The sequence below is a fragment of the Scyliorhinus canicula genome, chromosome 22 (genome assembly GCF_902713615.1).
Source record: "Scyliorhinus canicula chromosome 22, sScyCan1.1, whole genome shotgun sequence".
Classification (NCBI taxonomy): domain Eukaryota; kingdom Metazoa; phylum Chordata; class Chondrichthyes; order Carcharhiniformes; family Scyliorhinidae; genus Scyliorhinus; species Scyliorhinus canicula.
In genome coordinates, this window is record NC_052167.1 from 16,689,863 (window position 1) to 16,710,773 (window position 20,911).

The 20,911-nt window shown below is 43.8% G+C and overlaps 1 protein-coding gene across 1 annotated transcript in view; it reads right to left on the bottom strand.

Annotated features, from left to right (window-relative positions):
* Positions 1-359: 359 nt before the first annotated feature.
* The window catches only part of adam8a (ADAM metallopeptidase domain 8a), a 46,533-nt gene continuing 25,981 nt past the window's right edge, over positions 360-20,911 (bottom strand). Inside the window, exons 15-25 of the mRNA XM_038782939.1 lie at positions 20,327-20,429; positions 18,979-19,159; positions 18,265-18,342; positions 17,651-17,735; positions 15,877-16,000; positions 13,118-13,301; positions 10,167-10,226; positions 8,648-8,719; positions 5,449-5,502; positions 4,005-4,082; positions 360-2,674 (exon numbers count right to left, since the gene is read on the bottom strand). Coding sequence (XP_038638867.1) covers positions 2,624-2,674; positions 4,005-4,082; positions 5,449-5,502; positions 8,648-8,719; positions 10,167-10,226; positions 13,118-13,301; positions 15,877-16,000; positions 17,651-17,735; positions 18,265-18,342; positions 18,979-19,159; positions 20,327-20,429 — 1,070 coding nt within the window. The 3' untranslated portion in view covers positions 360-2,623. The remainder of the gene's footprint in view (positions 2,675-4,004; positions 4,083-5,448; positions 5,503-8,647; positions 8,720-10,166; positions 10,227-13,117; positions 13,302-15,876; positions 16,001-17,650; positions 17,736-18,264; positions 18,343-18,978; positions 19,160-20,326; positions 20,430-20,911) is intronic.

A 20,911-nucleotide genomic window follows, 5' to 3' on the forward strand; every position in this document is an offset into this window, starting at 1 on the left:
TCGGCCTCGGAGAATCGTCGCTCGCCGTTAAAAAACGGCGAGCGGCGATTCGTGGCGTGGGTTGGGCGTGGAATTGCACCCTTTGGATTGGCGTCAGCCCTTAGCCTCAGTATGGAGAATCCAGTCCCTTCTGTTTTGGTTCTGGTGATGTAAGAATATCAGGGCATTATCTGGCTAAGATGTGAATAAAAGGCATACATTAAAGATGTAGCAACTGTGTTTTCTTCTGTTACTTTAGAATTCTATTTATAAATAACATGCTTTTATTTAAATCGAAAGCCCGCGGTGTTATGGGTTCAGTTAACCTTCAATGTAGTTATGAAACAGACCAGCAGAAATGATCTACTTCGCAAAACCAATTGCAGTGCATTATTGCAATAAAGTACAGTATTTATTTGCTGAAGAAAATAAATAACCCATTTCACATGGACAGATATTTGTTCAGTCCCGCTGAAAAAGTGCAAACGATTTAATTATGGACATCTGTGGGATTAGGCACATATGGTTTGAAAATTAAATACTAAAACTAGATAATAATTGACATCACAATTCACCAAATCTGGATAAAAATCATGAGAAGATTTGATTAACTTTTCACAACATGTAAATACCTCCTTAACTGTAAATACCTGTCCCTGATTAAAATGGCAGTGTTGAAGATTTAAAAGACCAAACATTGATTCTGTGCAACTGGAAGGTTCCAGAAATAGGGACAACCAAAATCTGTTAAAACCCTTAGATTGGAGTATTCTTTTGTCTGCTTTCAAAAAAGTGTGCCTCAAGCAATACTGTTTCTGAGTCTAATGGAAATGGTGTTTTATTTAAAGCAAATGAGAAACTTGCCCATCGTTGAATGTGCTTGAAGGCATTCCCACCAGTATAGTGGTAATGTGTGAAAGAAAACGGATATTCACAAAGTTTCTATGTACTTCATTAGCTAGCAAAAATGCTAGCTCAATTCAAAATTTACCTGGCCGTTTACCTGCTAAATTTCACATTTTTAAATTAAAAAGTAATTCAAGCAAAACTCCAGTTAATGATTTTTACACCAAATGCTAAAATGTATTTCCACCCCCAAAATGTATTTTATACCCACTCGCGACTGCCAACTGAAAAATCAGAACTTTGACACAAATTTTAGTTTCAAGCATGCATCTTGCATCTTCCCACACCTCCCCAAAATAAATGTATGTAAACAAAAGTAGATTTAAAAAAGAAATGTTCCTTGCATTAAAACAGACAAAAAGCATTGGTAGATGACACAAGTAAAATTATAAACACATTTTGACTCCATTCAAATTTTAAAAATATTTCCTGTGCGGCAATTATGTACACTCCAATGATGAACTTAACTCTCTCTAAAAATAAATTGCTCAGTATTTGCTTATTTGGGATTGGTTACTTGGTTTATCCATGGGTTAGGGCTGTAACGCAAATTCAGTAATCAAGTCCCTGCAAATATACCAAGGGGAGCTGTGCAATTTAGCCTAATTTTTTTTTTTTTTGTTTCAAAAATAAAAGCATTTTGTCCATACACAATTGTACTATTTTCAATGGAATGGTGCAATATTGTTGAGGGGAGAAAATGGTCAGACAAGATCCTGGAAGTAGGACAGTGAGGGATAAATTGTCCAGCATTGAGAGGATAATTCCAAGTCACGAGTCATTTAATGCTGGGCCATACTGGTGTACTAAAAATCAGTTCTCATATGAAGCAATACTCTGACATTAGACCGATTTCCATTTGTTCTAACACAACTTTGTTCTAAAAACAGAAAATGCTGGAAATCCTCAGCAGTTCTGGCAGTTTTGGAGAGAGAGAGAGAGAGAGAGAGAGAAAGTGACAGAGTTAAAGGGAAGTGTCCTTTCACTAGAATATTCTGTCGAGTCTCAGGCCAAACAGCTCCGCTTAAAAAAAAAATCAAGGCCAGGATTTTGCTTTCGTATTAAGAGTCTGTGGCCAATTTCATTAAATCTTATATGGTACAGTACAGAATGTCCCATTAAGTTTATACCAGCCACATAAGCCATCTTGTCTGAAGCCAACCTTCAAAATTGGTAATGGTGAGACGGTTTCAGAATTTGCCTTAATTGGATCAATTCAGACTAAGTGCCGGAGCTGGACATACAAGTGCGAAGATGCTCCTCGACAAATCCGGGAAAGTAGCCTCCTTATTCGCACCCTAACTTAGTACCTTGTGCAAGACCAAAGTGAAGCCAGATAGATGCAATACTTTATTCAATGTCTCCTCACTTTGGTTTTTCAAATGGCTCCTTTCTAAACAGAAGGGTTACTTCACACGTTTCCTCTCATCACTGTTTGCAGCAGAATCATTTTAATTTATATAATTAAAAAATACCAAGAGAAAATATATCCTTAATAGTACCAAGGCACCAGTACAATGAAAGCAGCATTGTTGGGAGATGTTCAGTTTTCTGATATTTCAACCCAGCCATCTTGCACAGTGTTTTATGCTTTTTCCTCCAACTGTGTGAACTTGTGTGCCAAGAAACCAAAGATAATACTTTAATCTTCTTCCTGACATTACAGGAACAGGCAGCAAGTCCACCAGCTCCACAGCTGTGCTTCTGCAATGTGGTGATGGTTCTACACATTTCCTCTTCATCGGTGAAGATACCGTGGCTTTAATGCAACTTTTGGCTTTAAACCAACCTAGCAAGAACAAGATTATATTGTTGTTTAGTCATGTTAACCCCCATGTCAGACTGACTGCTATTAAAACAGAGTGAGACATATTTTGCAAAATATTTCGAAATGACAATCTTACCCTGTGCATCCCCCATCCCCAAGAGTTATGAATCTATGCAAATTGGGTTCATTTGCAACCTCCCCCTCTGTCTCCCACCCTCTTTCATCTTCCTGTCAGGTGGCCTGGTCTCTGGGGGAACCCAATGCTGGCTGGCCCACACTGGGCACCTGTTCGGAGTGTGCAGCAAACTGGCAACATGTTAATACGGTTCTGCTTTCAAATGGACCTGCCTTCATGCTGAAGGCATTGGCCTGTGCTAACTGCATGAATTAAAATTCCCCCAAGACTTTTAACGTTGCAAACAAGTGAATACAGTACACTCTTGGAAGTTGCTATTTAGCTCCTTGAAAGCAAACACTGTATTTCCTAATTGCTGTTTGTTGTACATTGGATTTATCCAGTGATTGTTTTCATCATTTTCACCATTGTGGGAACAATGTATGAAGTTTCCAAACCAGTCCTCACAGATTTAAACAGCTCTCCTTACTTAAAAGCACAAAATAGTTGAAAACATTTTAAATTTAAAAACAGTGATAAATCGATCAGTAAGGGAGCTTCCAAATCAGACATACAAAGAACTAAATAACAGCGTTGGTTATTCATAGAAATCCATAGAATGTACAGTGCAGAAGGAGGCCTTTCAGCCCATCGAGTCTTCACCGGCCCTTGGAACGAGCACCCTACTTAAGGCCACGCCTCCACCCTATCCCTGTAACTCAGTAACCTGATCTAACCTTTTGGACACTAAGGGGCAATTCATCATGGCTAAATCCACCTAACCGGCACATTTTTGGACTGTGGGAGGAAACCAGAGCACCCAGAGGAAACATTTGATGTTCTTCAAAACATTAATTTCCGAGATTCACTCGGAGCGCATGTTAAAGAATACTGAATCTCTTCAGGCTTATGAACTGTCGCCTCTACTTTTCATCACAGCACCAAGAACCCGGGTTCAATTCCGGCCTCGGGTGACTGTGTAGAGTTTGTACTTCCTGTGTCTGCGTGGGTTTCCTCCGGGTGCTCCAGTTTCCTCCCACAGTCCAAAGATGTGTAGGTTAAGTGGGGCAGGTTAGGTGGGGTTACAGGGATAGGGTGGCCGAGTGGTCCTAGGTTGGGTGCTCTTTCAGAGGGTCGGCGCAGACTCAATGGGCCGAATGGCCTCCATCTGCATTATAGGAATGCCATGGTTTAATGAGGTGGTACAGGCAGTGATTTTCATAACTGGAGGTTTACCTGTGCTTGTTTGGAGGATGTAGCTGGAAAACCTGGTTTGACAGGAGGTAGCGGAGGTTGAATTGTTGGTTTTACCACCTGCAAAATAAACAACTTGTTTTTGTCACAAACCACAATCGCTTCCTTTTCTGCTGATCACATCCGCTTCATTCATAGAAAGAATTTAATTGAACACATTTTTTAAAAAAATTAAAATTCAATTAATTGGTATTGAAACTGCAGCATTTTAAACTTTAAATTATTGATTCAGTACAAAATGAATTTTAAGTGTATACTTTGCCTGGCTTGGCTGTGAATGTTACAGACTGCTGACAGGCAATTAAACTGTGTGCATTGTGCAATGTGTGTATGCTGATGAGTTCAACAAGGTCAAGTGCACAAAATTATGCACTAGTTTCACGTGTGAATAGACATAGGGATGCACAAATGCAAAGGGAAAGGTAGAAAGTGGAAGCTAGAGTAGACCATTCGGCCCCTTGAGTCTGCACCGCCATTCAATATGCTCATAACTGAACATCATACCACCCAGGGCTGGATTCTCCGGCCCGCCGCCGGCATTCTCCGTTATGCCAGCCGGTCAATGGGGTTTTCCCATTGTGGGGCAGACCCAGGGCGCCGGCAAAACGGAGCATCACGCCGGCAGAGAATCCAGCCCCCATTCTCTCTCCCCCCATACCCCTCGACACCCCAGTGTCTAGAAATCGATTCCCTTCTGCGCATATGTGCACAGTTTAGATTTAGATTTAGAACAGTACAGCACAGAACAGGCCCTTCGGCCCTCGATGTTGTGCCGAGCAATGATCACCCTACTCAAACTCACGTATCCACCCTATACCCGTAACCCAACAACTCCCCCTTAACCTTACTTTTTAGGACACTACGGGCAATTTAGCATGGCCAATCCACCTAACCCGCACATCTTTGGACTGTGGGAGGAAACCGGAGCACCCGGAGAAACCCACGCACACACGGGGAGGACGTGCAGACTCCGCACAGACAGTGACCCAGCCGGGAACCGAACCTGGGACCCTGGAGCTGTGAAGCATTGATGCTAACCACTATGCTACCGTGCTGCACACAGTTTACTTTTCTTTTGAAGTGTTATCGAATGCACTCGAGCAAAGGGCATTCTGAAAATCTGACGAGACGGAAAATTGACATCTAATTTGAACAACGAATGATTGTCAGCTTGAGACCACTACTGAGGAAACATCACTTGATGGATTTGGGTGTTTGTCAGTTTGACTCTATTTTTGAGGTGATCGTAACCACCTTGAGAATTGTCATTTAAAAAAATAAAATAAACAGGTGACTACATTCAGTTCTCTTTCTGCAGTCCCAGTTTCACAGTGCAATCCTGTGAACAAGCAAACCCGAAGGGAGGAAGCACAGACGATCATTACACATCAGCTTTATAGTTCGAAATGCCTGGCGATAAACCTACCTGTTTATTCTTCTGTTCTGGTGATGGCTTTACTGGAGGAGGCGGAGGTCTGACCTGGAAACAAAAGTCAAACGCATTTAAACACAGGAAGATGACTTGGTTTTAACTGCATAAATGCAACTTGTCTTCCCATCTTAATTTAATTACTTGTTTTGCAGTAGCAAAATTATGACTACAGCTCTTCAGCACTATAATAAATGTTACACCAAAATAAAGAGGCATATAAAGGTTAGACATTGTATTACAGGGTGTGCCCACAGTTTGTAATAGTTCAAGAAAGTGGCTCATAACCACTTTAACAAATGCAATTAGAAGTGTGCTTGCCTCAACACACATTTCCCAAGAATTCATTTCTAAAACTTCAAATGCGTTTTGAAGAATGATGGACAGGAAATGCAGATATACACACAAGGTTATCTTATCATGGATATATGACAGTATACATTTTAATTGTCAGATGTACATCCTGGTATTATTTCCAAGTTTCACTTTTCTTGCGTCTAAAGCAAAATACCAATTTTGAGTTAATTTACTTCAATCCCTGACTAAATGAGAAGGAGAGGCTATACTTTGTAACCAGATACAAGGGGCAGCACGGTGGTTAGCACTGTTGCTTCACAGCGCCAGGGTCCCAGGTTCGATTCCCATCTTGGGTCACTGTCTGTGCAGAGTCTGCACGTTCTCCCAGTGTCTGCGTGGGTTTCCTCCGGGTGCTCCGGTTTCCTCTCACAAGTCCCGAAAGACGGGCTTGTTAGGTAATTTGGACACTCTTAATTCTCCTTCTGTGTATGCGAACAGGCGCGGAGTGTGGCGACTAGGGGAGTTTCACAGTAACCTCATTGCAATGTTAAAGTAAGCCTACTTGTGACAATAATAAAGATTACTATTACTACAAGGAAGTATACCAAAGCATCCTGGCATTATTTGTCCCTCACCCTCGTCTCTTCCTGGCATATTCCCCAACTGGCACAGTGGTTAGCACTGCTGCCTCAACGCCAGGGACCCGGGTTCGATTCCGACTGTGTGGAGTTTGCACGTTCTCCCAGTATTTGCGTGGGTTTCCTCCGGCTGTTCAAGTTTCCTCCCATAGTCCAAAGATGCGCTTAGGTGGATTGGCCATGCTAAAATGCCCCTTAGTGTCCAAAGGTTCAGTGGGCTTATGGGGATAGGGCAGGAGAGTGGGCCTGCGGAGGGCACTCTTCCAGAGAGTCTGTACGGACTCGATGGGACCAATAGCTTCCATCTGAACTAGAGGGATTCTATAAAATTCACCCGTTGGGAAATTTTAGGTTTAAATTCGCGACAATTTTGTGGACAATGCATTGATACACAAGGACACTTGAGAAAAGGTCACATTGAAAGCAAGCAAAAAAAATCACAAGTTAACAATTGTGAATCAGAACTGTTTAATGGAATACCAGGATGTGGTTCATCCCCTGAACTTTGACCTAAACGCAAGGAGCCCAAAATGATTGTGACACTGTCACAATGTAAGAGAGAAAAGCCACCAAAGCGAACACTAATTGGAAACTCTTGTGTTTGAACAAGAAACTGAACGTGTTTTGAGAACGGAATATCATTTTCCCAACCAAGAAATATAGAGGGCGGGATTCTCTCAGCCCGGGGTTGGGCTGGAGAATCTCTGTGACCGGCACCAATCGCACCACGCCGCACCGGCGGAGGCACGCGATTCTCCACAGAATGGTAAATCGGCGCCATTGGCGCAGCACCGGTCGGGGGCCTCTCTACACGGCCCCCCTGTCGATTCTCGGCCGGGGATGGACCGAGCAGCCGTCGGGGAAAAAGCCGAGTCCCACCAGCACCGTCCACATCTGCTCTCAGCTGGCGGGAACTCGGCATGGAAGGGTCGGGGAGCGGCCTGTCAGGGTGGGGCAGGGGAGGCTCCGATGGGGCCTGGCCCGCGATCGGGGCCCACCGATCGGCGGGCCGGCCTCTTTGGCTGGGGGCCTCCTTCCTTCCGCGCCGGCCCCTGCAGCCCTACGCCATGTTGCGCCGGGGCCGGCGTGTTGAAGGGAGCCACTGCGCATGCACGTGTTGTCGCCGGTGCCACTGCGCATGTGCGAATCCCGCAGTGCCCAGTTGGCGTCGGGATCAGCAGCTGGAGCGGCGTGGGTCACTCCAGTGCCGTATTGGTCCCCTGTAGGGGCCAGAATTGCTGATCTTGAGACCTTGTTGACGCCATCGAGAAACGCGACAGCGTTTCCGACGGCGTCAACACTTAGCCTCAGGATCACAGAATCCCGCCCAGAATGTTTAAATGCTTCAAAAATAATTGCAAAGCTGAAAATTGATCATTTATTATAAAAAAAATATAATTTCAGTAAGGTATTGATCAAAGTGATGCAATGAGCCATCATCGTCCAAGGAAGGGATCCATTTGCATCTACCATGAGATACATGTTTATGTTTTCAACGTTTTAGATGACCAGTCACTAAGAGTGAGAGCTGATAACGATAAGAGTGAAGTTAGCTTAAATCTGACTAAAGCGGCAAACAATTTTATATCCCCTTAATCAATTGGGAAGAACTTAATGGAGGAAGGACGGAGAAAGATGTGCAAATTATAATGGGCAAATTCAATGTCAAATTAGTTACAGAAACAAAGAAACCTTCGATTCAGAGAGCAAGAGAAAAAGATAGAAAGGAAAAGGGTGACCAGAGAGGTTAAGTGTCAGTAATAAACAGATATCGTTAGAAGTATTTAGATTGAAATTGGCCCAGCTTAATTTTATGTGGCTCATTTAGGAACGCCACCCTGTTCAAAATATATTTCACTGATCTTGCCACGGGCAAGATGCCCTTTTTGTAAAGCAAGAAGGGGAGAGGCACAATTATGAAAGGAAATTCTGGATTTCTGCTTTTCACCACACATCTGGGTAGCATTTCGGTAGGATTAGTATTGAGTGCTGTTGTCTCAATGCTATTTCATAACAAATCATGAGCCAATATTTTAATTTGAGTTTGTAAAAACATGGAGCTATTTCTTGCCACACAAGTCTGTCATGTTTAAACACACATGACGACATAATTACATTGCCTGTCTGAAAAGGTATTCCGTCTGTTAACTTATTCTGCTGATACTTCACTCATGCACAAGGGACCAAATATTTACAATTTCCTCATTTCTCCCCCCTAATCAGGCCGTGAAACAAGTGGAAGATACATTTAAAACACTCACCGGTACTCGTAGAGGTGGAAATAGTTTGGAAGGAGGGACTGGAGGCGATGCACTCTGTTTCTCCATTTTGTACTAGGGTCAAAAAGAACATTTTAGTTTTCTATTCTAATTTGTACAGAAGATTTTGTTTGACAGAAATTATTGCAATAAACTTGCAAACAAAGTACGATTATGGTCATCAGGAGTCCTCAACTTTGCTGGATTGGGGAGTTTCTACACAGGCAACGTGAATATATGTGCTTGGGGAGTTTCTACACAGGCAACGTGAATAAACGTGCTGATGAATGGATTCTCATGAACCTTCTCCACGAGAGAACGGAGAGTCAGTAGGGAATAGTAAAATTAGAGCTTATTCTAATTGTTTAAACCAGTGTTGAATCCAGGATGCATGATTATCTAGACAAGAGGAAATGTATGTTCACTTAATCTTATTAAATAGACAATACAGATAGCCAAGTGGCCATATGGCAGTAATCTCATTGAGGGATCTAGTTCGTAACAAACTGACAAGAGCAATACACATAATCCAAAAATATTAGGCACTGCGTAGGATAAACGGGACCTCCTCTTATGCAAGGATGAGCCTGATACAGTTTAAGGTGGTGCACAGGGGGCATATGACTTCTTTCAGGGGGTAGCAGATGAGTGCGAGAGGTGTGGATGGGCATCAGCGGCTCACACAGACATGTTTTGGGGTTGTGAAAAATTGGGAAGATTCTGGGCGGGAGTGTTCATGGTCCTAGCCAGGATAGTGGAGGAGTGGACCCGGACCCTTTGGTGGCGATATTTAGGGTTTCAGAGAAGCTGGAGATCATGGAGAGGAGGAAGGCCGATGTCTTGGCCTTCGCCTCTCTTATTGCCCGGCTCCGAATTTTGCTGGAGCGGTGGTCAGCATCGCCACCTGGGGTAACAGCATGGTTGGGTGACCTGTATGACTTCCTGTGGTTAGAGAAGATAAAGTATGAGTTAAGGGGCTCTTTGAGGGGTTTGAGGAAAGGTGGGGATGTTTGTGACCATGTTTGAAGGGCTGTTTGTGGCGGGGGAGGGGGTGAAAAAGGGGAAAATTCTGTACAGACTGGATAGTTGATTGTTGGGAAGTATTTTTCCCAGGTTGTTTATTTGCTGTAACCTGTTTTGATACATGTTTGTAATAAAACAGATTTTTTAACAAACACTATAGATTTGAAATTTGTCAAAATAATTTCTTAATAATGCTGTAAAATTCCTTGGCGATGACTTTGGGCCTTTTGATATTGGCATAAGCGATGATGCTAGAAATCGGAAATAAATTCTGATGAAAGGCCATTCAACCTGAAGCATCAATTCTTTACCCGCAGGTACTGCCTTATCGGTCAAGTATTTCCACCATTTTCTGTTGTTATTGTCGTAAGTTTATGATGATGATGCAATAATGACAGGTTTATATCAAGCAATAGATCATCAACTACTTATCCCTAAAATGAGCCAGTACATACAGAAGGTCGTGCAGGAGAATTTATTATATGTAACATGATCGTACCTGCAGAGGATTTGCTGTAATGTTTGGAGAAAAACTCTTGAGAGGAGCTGGTTTTGGAGGCTACAAGGAAGTAAAGTGAAACAAAAACAATTCAAAGCCCTTTGTTTATATCATCTTCAATATTATCCCACCTTTATTCAGTAGTATTATATCCGACTTATTGAGGCTTCCTTTTCTTGCAATTCTTCTCCCCTCAAATACTTCACTGGTTCCAAAAGCATAGAATCGCTACAGTGTAGGAGGCCATTCAGCCCATCTACACCAATCCTCTGAAAGAGTACCCTTTTTATAAATAAATTTAGAGTACACAATTGATTTTTTTTTTCCAATTAAAGGGGCAATTTAGCTTGGCCAATCCACCTACCCTGCACATCTTTGGGTTGTGGGGGCGAGACCCACACAAATGCGGGGAGAATGTGCAAATTCCACACAGACAGTGACCCAGAGCCGGGATGGAACCTGGGACCTCGGCGCCGTGAGGCAGCAGTGCTAACCACTGCGCCACTGTCCTGACCAAGAGTACCCTTATTTAGGACCACTCCCTTGCTCTATCCCCATAACTCCACCTAACCTGCACCTCTTTGGACACTTAAGGGGCACTTTAGCATGGCCAATCCACCTAACCCATACATTTGGACTGTGGGAGGAAACCGGAGCACCCGGAGGAAACCCACGCACACACGGGGAGGATGTGCAGACCCCACAGAGTTACCCGAGGCCGGAAATGAACCTGGGTCCCCGGTGCTGTGAGGATGTAGTGTTAACCACTGTGCCGCCCCTTTAGATTGTGAAACTAAGTATGCACATACAAACAGTTGTTGTGCTACTACTTTATCGAAGAATGAGCAGAGACAGCTTAATGTTGTCGTTCCAAGATCCATTCACCGGTTCTCGAGAAGCAACTTAAATGACTACACCGACAACACTTAAAAGGGCCCTGTAATCATAGGCAGGATAACAGCCTTAAACCAACAAGTCTTTGCACTAAACTATCCTATTACTCTCATTATTTTCTAATCCAAGCAATAAAATTTATTGTTCTGTGTATTAACCGAAAGCATGATGAAAAATGAAAATCGCTTATTGTCACGAGTAGGCTTCAATGAAGTTACTGTGAAAAGCCCCTAGTCGCCACATTCCGGCGCCTGTTTGGGGAGGCTGGTACGGGAATCGAACCATGCTGCTGGCCTGCTTGAAAAGCCAGCGATTTAGCCCAGTGAGCTAAACCAGCCCCTGATAGAGACTCACGAGACATTTTTATCCCAGGGACTGACTTGTCACCAGAAAACTATAGCTGTGTGACAATGCTACTATCTCAAGATAAATATAGTAAGTAACTGAATGGACATTGCCCTCACTTTCATTTTGTAGAAAACAACATTAGAATATAGCAGGATCGTGACTTAAGTAACATTCTAAAGCAAGAAATGAGAAGAGGGCCCTTTGGCCTATATCTGTTCCTTCTACAGATTCAATATTTCTCCGTGATAAGGTACACGTGTGGCACAATGGACCCGGACCAGGGTAACACCAATTCTGGAAAGAAAATTAGGTGATGGCAAGTTTGCAAATTAAAAGCTCCAGAATTAGAGGATTAAAAGGACAGAAGAAAGTAAAGAATTTGATGACCACTAATTCCATCCCCATCTCTTGCCTTCAGGTGAAATCAGGCGGTTTACTACCTCAATTCCCTATCTGAACGTGATCAGAGCTTCCAACTCTCTGTCCATGTTCAGAAATGCCCCCCCCCCCCCCCCCCCCCCCAATGTTCAGAACTGCCTAATTTCATCCCCTGTATTATCACCTGCCTCCGACCATCTGCTACTGAATCCCTCGTCCAAGTGGACACGATGATGCCAACCTTCTATCTGGCTCCCCATCTTTCCCTCACCATACACTTCACCGAACATTTTGCTGTCCGTATCCTGGATCGCACCATTTCACCCACTGCCCTTGTGCTCTTAGCAACGTTCCAAAATTCTAAATCCTCATCCTGATGTCCAAATCTCACATAGCTTTACGTCCCTGCTCCTTTCGGCCTTCCTCCTATTCTGGACCCGTGTGCATTTGCCTCTTGTTGGAAGCTGTGCAGGCCTCAAACTTTGAAATTCCTTCCCAACACCTTTCTACCTCTCGCTCTCCTCCTGAAGACCCCCCTGAAAACCCACCTCCTTGATCCCCGAAAAGCCTCGGGACGTTTGATTAGATCAAAAGGTACAAAAGAAAAGTTGTTCAAGGTGCTGAATGTAATATCTTGATTTCTATGGTCGAGTGACAGGGGTGGGGGGGGTGTTGTCTTGGCATCTTTGAAACTTGAAGCAAAGAAAGTTCAGAAGAGCAATGCCCAAAATTGAAAGCAGTCGGCAAACAACAGGCTTGAAGAGGTCAAAAAAAGATTGCCCATCAGTAAACAAGTTTTCTCATTTCTTAGGCAGGAATATTTATTTTTTAAAAATACATTTTTATTTATTTTTTTTAAAAGCTTCCTTAGATTTGGAAAAAGTTTTGAGGTACTTGGAAGGGCAACTGAAGGAAGATGTAGAAGAATACGCCATTATAATTAATGCATGTTGTAACTGTGTCATGGAAGTAGATTGACTAAATCTACACGGGCAGCACAAGTGGATAGCACTGTGGCTTCACAGCGCCAGGGTCCCAGGTTTGATTCCCCGCTGGTTCACAGTCTGTGGGGAGTCTGCACATTCTCCCCGTGTCTGCGTGGGTTTCCTCCGGTTTCCTCCCACAGTCCAAAGACGTGTAGGTTAGGTGGATTGGCCATGATAAATTGCCCTCAGTTGCAGGGATAGGGTGGAAGTGAGAGCTTAAGTAGGTCGGTGCAGACTGGATGGGCCGAATGGCCTCCTTCTGCACTGCATGTTCTTTGTTTAAATATGACAAGAGATAGTGACACCAGCCAGATAGGGTTGAAAATATCAAGGTGATGGATTTACCTGAGGTGGTGGCCGGTTGGGTATTACTTTAATCTGCAATCGCTGATCGTTGTCTGAGGTAACAAGTAGTGAATGTTTTACACGTGGGCTCCTGTTGCTAGGATACACGGCTTTAGAGTTGCTTCTGTCCTTTCGTTCAAATATCGGATTCGACAAGCCGTGCGATGATCTAGATTTTGTTGGTCTACAATGAAATTGCAATGAAAAATTCATGACATGACATTTAAATCCAAATTAATCTGAGAGCAGATGGTGAAATTGGAATTCAATTTTTTTTTAAATCTGAAATTAAAATTCTAATGATGACCACTGTTGATTGTTATAAAAACCCATCTGGTTCACGAATGGGAAGGAAATCTGCCGCCCTCACCCGGTCTGGCCTACATGTGACTCCAGATCCATAGCAATGTTGGTTGACTCTTAACTACGCTCTGAAATGGCCAAGCCAGTCACTCAGTTCAAGGACAGTTAGAGATGGGCAATCAATCCTGGCCCATCCAGCGACGCCCACAACTCATGAATGAATTTAAAAAAAAAGAGAATCAACTTTAACTTCCCTCCCCACTACTTTGGGAATGTTGCCATAGCCTAGGCATTTTTGTTGTTGGTTGACTACACTCGCAGGGAGAATCAGCAAGATGTGGGATGCAATTCCAATGGCTGTTTCTTTCAAACAAAGGCATTATTTGTATAATGTATACAAGTTAATACTTTATTTAAAATAGTGGCCAGGTGAATTGATCACGTGCTTACGTCACTGGACATTAACCAACCATCAAATTTATTTTGGTGTTCAAAATATTGTCACGGAAGATCTAGCGTTGTTTAAAACTAGAGGCCACAGCCTCAGAGTGAAGGACGATCCTTTAAAACGGAGATGAGGAGGATTCTTTCCAGCTAGGGGGTGGTGAATCTGTGGAACTCTTTGCCGCAGAAGGCTCTGGAGGCCAATTCACTGAGTGTCTTTAAGACAGAGAAAGATAGGCTCTTGATTAATAAGGGGATCAGGGGTTATGAGGAGAAGGCAGGAGAATGGGGATGAGAAACATATCAGCCATGATTAAGGGCGGAGCAGACTTGATGGGCTGAATGGCCTAATTCTGCTCCTATGTCTTATGGTTTAATATGTCAGCCACATTGGGAAGCCAGATCTGAATAATTGTACGATGAATTGGCAGAAGAATAATTAATAATAGACAACATTCTTGGGCATGCAATCACAATGGTTATCGATGAAAAAAAATTGTGCAGCACAGTTGACTATCGCACAAAGAGGGGAGATCTGATTGTGGTCGGCTAAAACTATTTGAAATAGTCATGACAGGCCAACAGAAAAATAGCAGTAAAGAGCGCCCAATTCATAATTGCCAATTAAGGGGCAATTAAGCATGGACAATCCATCTACCCTGCACATCTTTGGGTTGTGGGGGTGAAACCCACTCAAACGCGGGGAGAATGTGCAAACTCCACACGGACAGGGACCCAGAGCCGGGATCGAAACTGGGACCGAGACGCAGTAAGACAGCAAGCCACCGTGCTGCCCCACCGTGTCAGGATTATAGAGCCCCGCAGAGCCCTGTCAGGGTTATACAGTCTCTCAGAGCCCTGTCAGGGTTATAGAGTCTCTCAGAGCCGTGTCAGGGTTATAGAGTCTCTCAGAGCCGTGTCAGGGTTATAGAGTGTCTCGGAGCCGTGTCAGGGTTATAGAGTCTCTCAGAGCCCTGTCAGGGTTATAGAGTCTCTCCGAGCCGTGTCAGGGTTATAGAGTCTCAGAGCCGTGTCAGGGTTATAGAGTCTCTCCGAGCCCTGTCAGGGTTATAGAGTCTCTCAGAGCCCTGTCAGGGTTATAGAGTCTCTCAGAGCCCTGTCAGGGTTATAGAGTCTCTCAGAGCCCTGTCAGGGTTATAGAGTCTCTCAGAGCCCTGTCAGGGTTATAGAGTCTCTCAGAGCCCTGTCAGGGTTATAGAGTCTCTCAGAGCCCTGTCAGGGTTATAGAGTCTCTCCGAGCCCTGTCAGGGTTATAGAGTCTCTCCGAGCCCTGTCAGGGTTATAGAGTGTCTCAGAGCCCTGTCAGGGTTATAGAGTCTCTCAGAGCCCTGTCAGGGTTATAGAGTCTCTCAGAGCCCTGTCAGGGTTATAGAGTCTCTCAGAGCCCTGTCAGGGTTATAGAGTCTCTCAGAGCCCTGTCAGGGTTATAGAGTCTCTCTGAGCCCTGTCAGGGTTATAGAGTCTCTCCGAGCCCTGTCAGGGTTATAGAGTCTCTCCGAGCCCTGTCAGGGTTATAGAGTCTCTCAGAGCCCTGTCAGGGTTATAGAGTGTCTCAGAGCCGTGTCAGGGTTATAGAGTCTCTCAGAGCCCTGTCAGGGTTAGAGTGTCTCGGAGCCGTGTCAGGGTTATAGAGTCTCTCAGAGCCCTGTCAGGGTTATTTTGTAAATAATTCAAGGCCAATTCTAATAAATCAAAATTTAAATATTGCATTGTTCTTGAATCACAAGAATCTTGTGCTTAGCTCGTTGTGTATGCATTTGACAAAGTACTCACGTTAATGAAAAATGTTACTGCTTTATATTTCTTGGAATTGCCTGAAAGGACAAATCTGGGCAGTTTTAACCACACCTAACTAACTCCTGTGCATTGAATAGAGAGAGGCCCTTGGACAATAAGAGGTGGGATTTACATCAGCAACGTGGCAGGACCCTTTACCTGATAATGTTAGTAACAGCGACTGGTGCAGGGAAATCATCTCATTTAATACTTACATCTTGTTTATATATTTCTTCATTAAGCATCTTTTATAGTACAGGAGTCCAACACTTATTAGGACAAGTAAAATGATGAAAGGAAGGATCAGTGAAAGAATAATGGTTCTGGCAGCACTTCCCACTGAAAGAGAAAAGTGTAAATTAATTAATTTCTGCAGGTACGCAGTCACAGGTTCTGCCGTTTGTGCCGTACAAAGTACTTCAATAACTCTAAACTGATACGAATTGACAAAATCGCTGGAATTCAGGATCGCTTTTTAGCAAATTTGTATACTGGAGTGAGACAGCTAGTCTCACTCTAATAAGCACTCCGATGATCTGCCCAAGGCGTTGGGATCTAACCTCTCTCGCCTTCGAAGATCTCAGACGAGCGCCGTTCAGTACTGGTCAACTTGCTGATCATCCAGTGCAAAGAATTGTCCTCGACTGAGTGTTGCGGACTGGCACATTCCAAGGTCCAGGACTACGTGCTGAGGGACGCACTCAAGCTTGGGGCAGCTGCCGCCAAGGCGCAATGGGGAAAGGCCACTGTGTAAGGTCTTACCAACAAATGTACACCGAGGGGTTGGTAACAGTGTAAAACCCCTCGGTCTGTGTCACTAACACTCCAATGTATAAAAGAAACATGATGATGTAAATATTTAAGAAAGAATTGTAACGTAAAGAGGGATGTGTGTGTAACATCATCCCAATTGAACGGAAGAAAGTCAAGTGAATGTGTAACTTTGATGGAAATGTACAGTCAAGACAATTCGAAATGTTCTGTAATGTTTATTAGAGATTTTATGAATAAAGTATATTTTTTGAAAAAAAGACCGGTCTCCACAAACGGAACAGCACTCGTGGGGGTCTCCCAAGGGATTGGGGGCCCCCCCGGTGCTTGCCCTCTGGGCACAGTGGCATCCTGGCACTGCTGGTGGCAGCCTGGCAATGCCAGCCTGGCCAGCCAGGAACACCCAACTAATCGCACACGCCACGGGACTCTGTTCCCATTTGGGTACTCAATCTTTTAGCCTATAATACATTTTGTTATCGTTAATAATAATTATTATTGCCACAGCAGGCTTACATTAAAACAGCAATGAAGATTAACGCTGCAAATTAAGTTTCTGTGAAAAGACAGAATTATAGACTGGTTACAACAGGAGGCCGCCACTTGGCCCACTGCGTACCAACTAGCTCGGTGAAGGAACCAAGCTGTGAGGAACAAATAATTGGCCGATCGGATAAAATAAATTCAATAATCTCTAGGTGTACAAGTGACTTCTTCAAAATCAAAGATTGCAGTTCGCAGTGGAATGGCAACTAAATGCTGAAAAATAATAACCCTACAACAATATTCACCTAAAAGTAATAGCTTTTACTTTTAGAAGACACCTATTCGGTTTGTCATAGTTTTTAACTGCACGGAGGCCCTTTAGGGCATAAAGCATCTATTTACTCTAATCCAATTTTCCAGCACAGCCTGTAGCTGCTCAAATAAATGTTTCTTAACGTTGCGAGGTTTCCTGCCTCTACCACTCTTTCTGGCAGGGAGTTCCAGATTTCAACCACCCTCTGGGTATAAAAGGTTTTTCTTCAAATCCCCTCTTGCCATGCACCTTAAATCTATGCCCCCCTGGTTATTAACCCCTCCACTAATGGGAAAACGGTCCTTCCTGCCCACCATATCCATTTTATACATCTCAACCTGCACACACACACACCCCCCCCCCCCCCTCCCCCCCCAAGCCTTCTCTGCCTCCCGTCACCTGATAGGTTGGATTCTTACCTGTTGGAAAGCTACCGCTTCGAGAGAGGCAATATGGCGGTTCCCAACCTGGATCACAGTGACATTCTCTTTTGTGGTTACACACCTGAAAAAAATAATTCAAAACGTTACCAACAATCGGGATCTCATCCGAAACAGAACAAATTCATGAAAGTAACTGGCAGCTCAATGTAATACACAAACTCATTAAATGGTGTTCTGTGCAACTTCTCCACGCTTTTCCCGTACAAATCCGTTCCGTCTCAAGTGAATCCCAGATCACAAGTACTCGTGTGAAATAAAACCTCGGAGTGATAGAATGATAACCATGCAGAAAGGAGGCCATTCATCCCATCGGGTCTCTGCTGGCTCAGAGCGGCTGGTACCCACCATCTCCCCCACCCCACCTCCTCTCCCTTGGGCCCCTCATCTTTCCTCCGCACATTTTGCCAATTATCTTACAGCCGTGTCCTCGGTTTCCTTACCCTCTTGCCAGTGGAAATAATTTCTCCTCAACTTCTTTATCCAAACCCCTCTTTATTTTGAACACCTCCATTAAACATCCCCATTAGGCAGTTAATGCGAATCAGCAGCTTGCACGGAAAACACAACAAAGAATTCTACATGAGTCGTACCCCGTGGTTACTGCATTTCCCTGAACAGTTTCTTGATCCATAAAGCTGAACGCTCTGGCAATAGCCACTGTAGCAAACCTGTAAAAAGACAAATCAAATATAGTTTGTACTTAAAACCATGCAAGATCTGAAGAGTCTCAGGCTCAATATCATAAATGAGGTGCCTCAACACTAGAAGGCTTACATTATAACGTAGCAAGAATCACATTTTATCTATATTTTATTAAAACTTTATTTCGCCAAGTTAATGGGGGAAAGTAGAGGTCACGGATAAACCTCCTCCATTTTCTGTAAAGCTTTGTTCTCGGGAAGCTCTGAAGCATTTTACAGAAGTGCAGTAACCGTTGTGATGTAGGCAAATGGGGCAGCCAATGGGCCAAGTGCCAGGCACACTGAATGAATGATCGAATTAATAAACAACCAGTTAAAAGAATTTCTACTGGTGTTGGTTGAGGGAGGAATGTTGGCTAACACACCAGGAGAGTTCCCTGCTCTTCAATTAGTGTCCGCAGCAGGCAGACATGGCCTTGGTTTGAGAGGCCCTTTGAAAGGTGGCACATTGGAATGTGGTGACCACCAGTCTCATTTAAGAGTGTGTCGAGACCCAATCTCGACCAGCGCCCATCTGCCAGGATTGTTCCCCGATCCCACTGCTTTCCTAGTTCTAGGACAAGAAATTCTCTCGGAAAGATCATTCCTGCTCGCATTTCTTACCATCCCATCTCCGCATTTGGTTCCTGAAGAGACCAGTCCAGGGTCAGCAATAAATTCGCTATTTTCACTCGATGTTGCAACCCTACACAATTTGTTCCGGAACAGTGTCAGCTCGTACTTTGCTTGAGTGATGGGAAACAGGTTTCCTCCGACGCAGTGCATTTTACCACATCTGACGTCCCTGCAAAAAAGAACACGTTTGTCATGGAGAATTGAATGGAAAAAGGATGACATCCGAAACTAGAGATAAACGGTCAGAGGGTCCCAGGAGAGATTCCATGACACATGGAAGAAATTCACAAAACCTCTTTGAGGACCTGTTCACGACCAGCAACTAGGGGTGGAGGTGGTGATGGCAGTGGGGGGTGGGGGGAGAGAGAAAGAGATAGGGGCAAACAGGAAGGAGAAGTACTGCCAGGATGAAAGGGAGCTTACGTACAGCAGATGAGAGATGGGGAGGAAGGCTGTTCACCAGAGTGGTCATAGGTAAAACCGAGCAGGCGGACCACCTTAACCTCCCTCAAAAATTCAATTGGTGAACAGGACCTCCCCTCCCCCAATTAAAACAAGTGTAAACATAAAGAATTATAAAGAGTTCTGGCATTGGTTATAAATACAAATGTAAGATAATGTGAGCATGAATCTACCCAATAATATCGAAGATTGTTCAGGTATATCCTAGCCACAATGAATGTAACCTAGCCAAGTACTGTACCATCACCACAAGCAATTGTTGGGCGTCGTCATTAATAACAACATCAAGTGACACCTACTCACTAATTACGAGGTTAGTTTGGTTTCCCATCACATGCAATTATATGTTGCCTATTATGTAATAAAATGCTCCAAGGCACTTCAGAGCAATGTATCAGACAAGGTTTGGCACAGAATTACACAGAGCTTAGGACATGGGAACCTGGGAATGAGGAGCAGAAATAGGCAATTCAGCCCTTTGAGTCTGCTTCGTCATTAAATCAGATTGTGGCTGATCTCAAATCCACCTCCCGACCTGTTCCCCATATCCCTTTTCTGATCAGAAATATATCTATCTTCTTTGTGAAACCATTTAATGACCCTGATTTCACTGCACTATGGGGCAGCAAGTTCCACAAATTCACCACCCTCTGCGAGAAGTCGTCCCTCCTCATTTCAGTTCCAAATCTACCGCCTCACAACCTAGATCTATATACAGAGTGGCAAAAAGTTTGTTTGAAGGCTAGTTTCCAAGAAGCAACTTAAAAGTGTGGGAGAGGCGGTTGGTTTAGGGAAGGAATTCCATGCCTTGGGACCCAAGTAGCCAAAGGCACAGCTACCATTTGCTCCCCCCGTGAAAAGAGTTTGTACTTACTTTCTCCGACAGGCCTCATAACCAGTTTTAGTTGCTTTGCAGTGAACGTATTTATCTCCTCTCATATTCTGTTGGAAGCAGTCATCATGTGCCACCGTTGCACCTGCAGAATATTAGAGAAAAGATTTCTCTCAACTCAGGAGGCATGTTCAGTTTAATCAACGCACCCATAGAAAAAATGTTACAGGAGTTGGCAACTACTGGAAATTATGCAAAGCAGTAAATAACTTAATGAGCAATGGGCATATTATCTCAACGTCTCCACGTTGGCAGCATCTCCATCAGCTTGCTCGAGTCCTTGAATATGGCGCTGGTGAAGGGGTTGTATTACTGCAAACATTAGAATACATTTGATTCACATCACTCTTTGCTATTGTTAATCCGGTTTCAGACTAATTTCATGCTATGGTTTGGAATTTCCTTGAAGATGCTCCCGCTCTGCTGGTGTAATGGCTCCACTGTGCAGGAACAGTGTGAGGTTTCCTCTGCATTCGCAGTGAAATCGTAGCAATAGAGTAGGAGCAATTCAGAGGGCGTTCCACATCTGTGCCGAGTTTGCTTTAGCACTTCCATCTCATTTCAGTG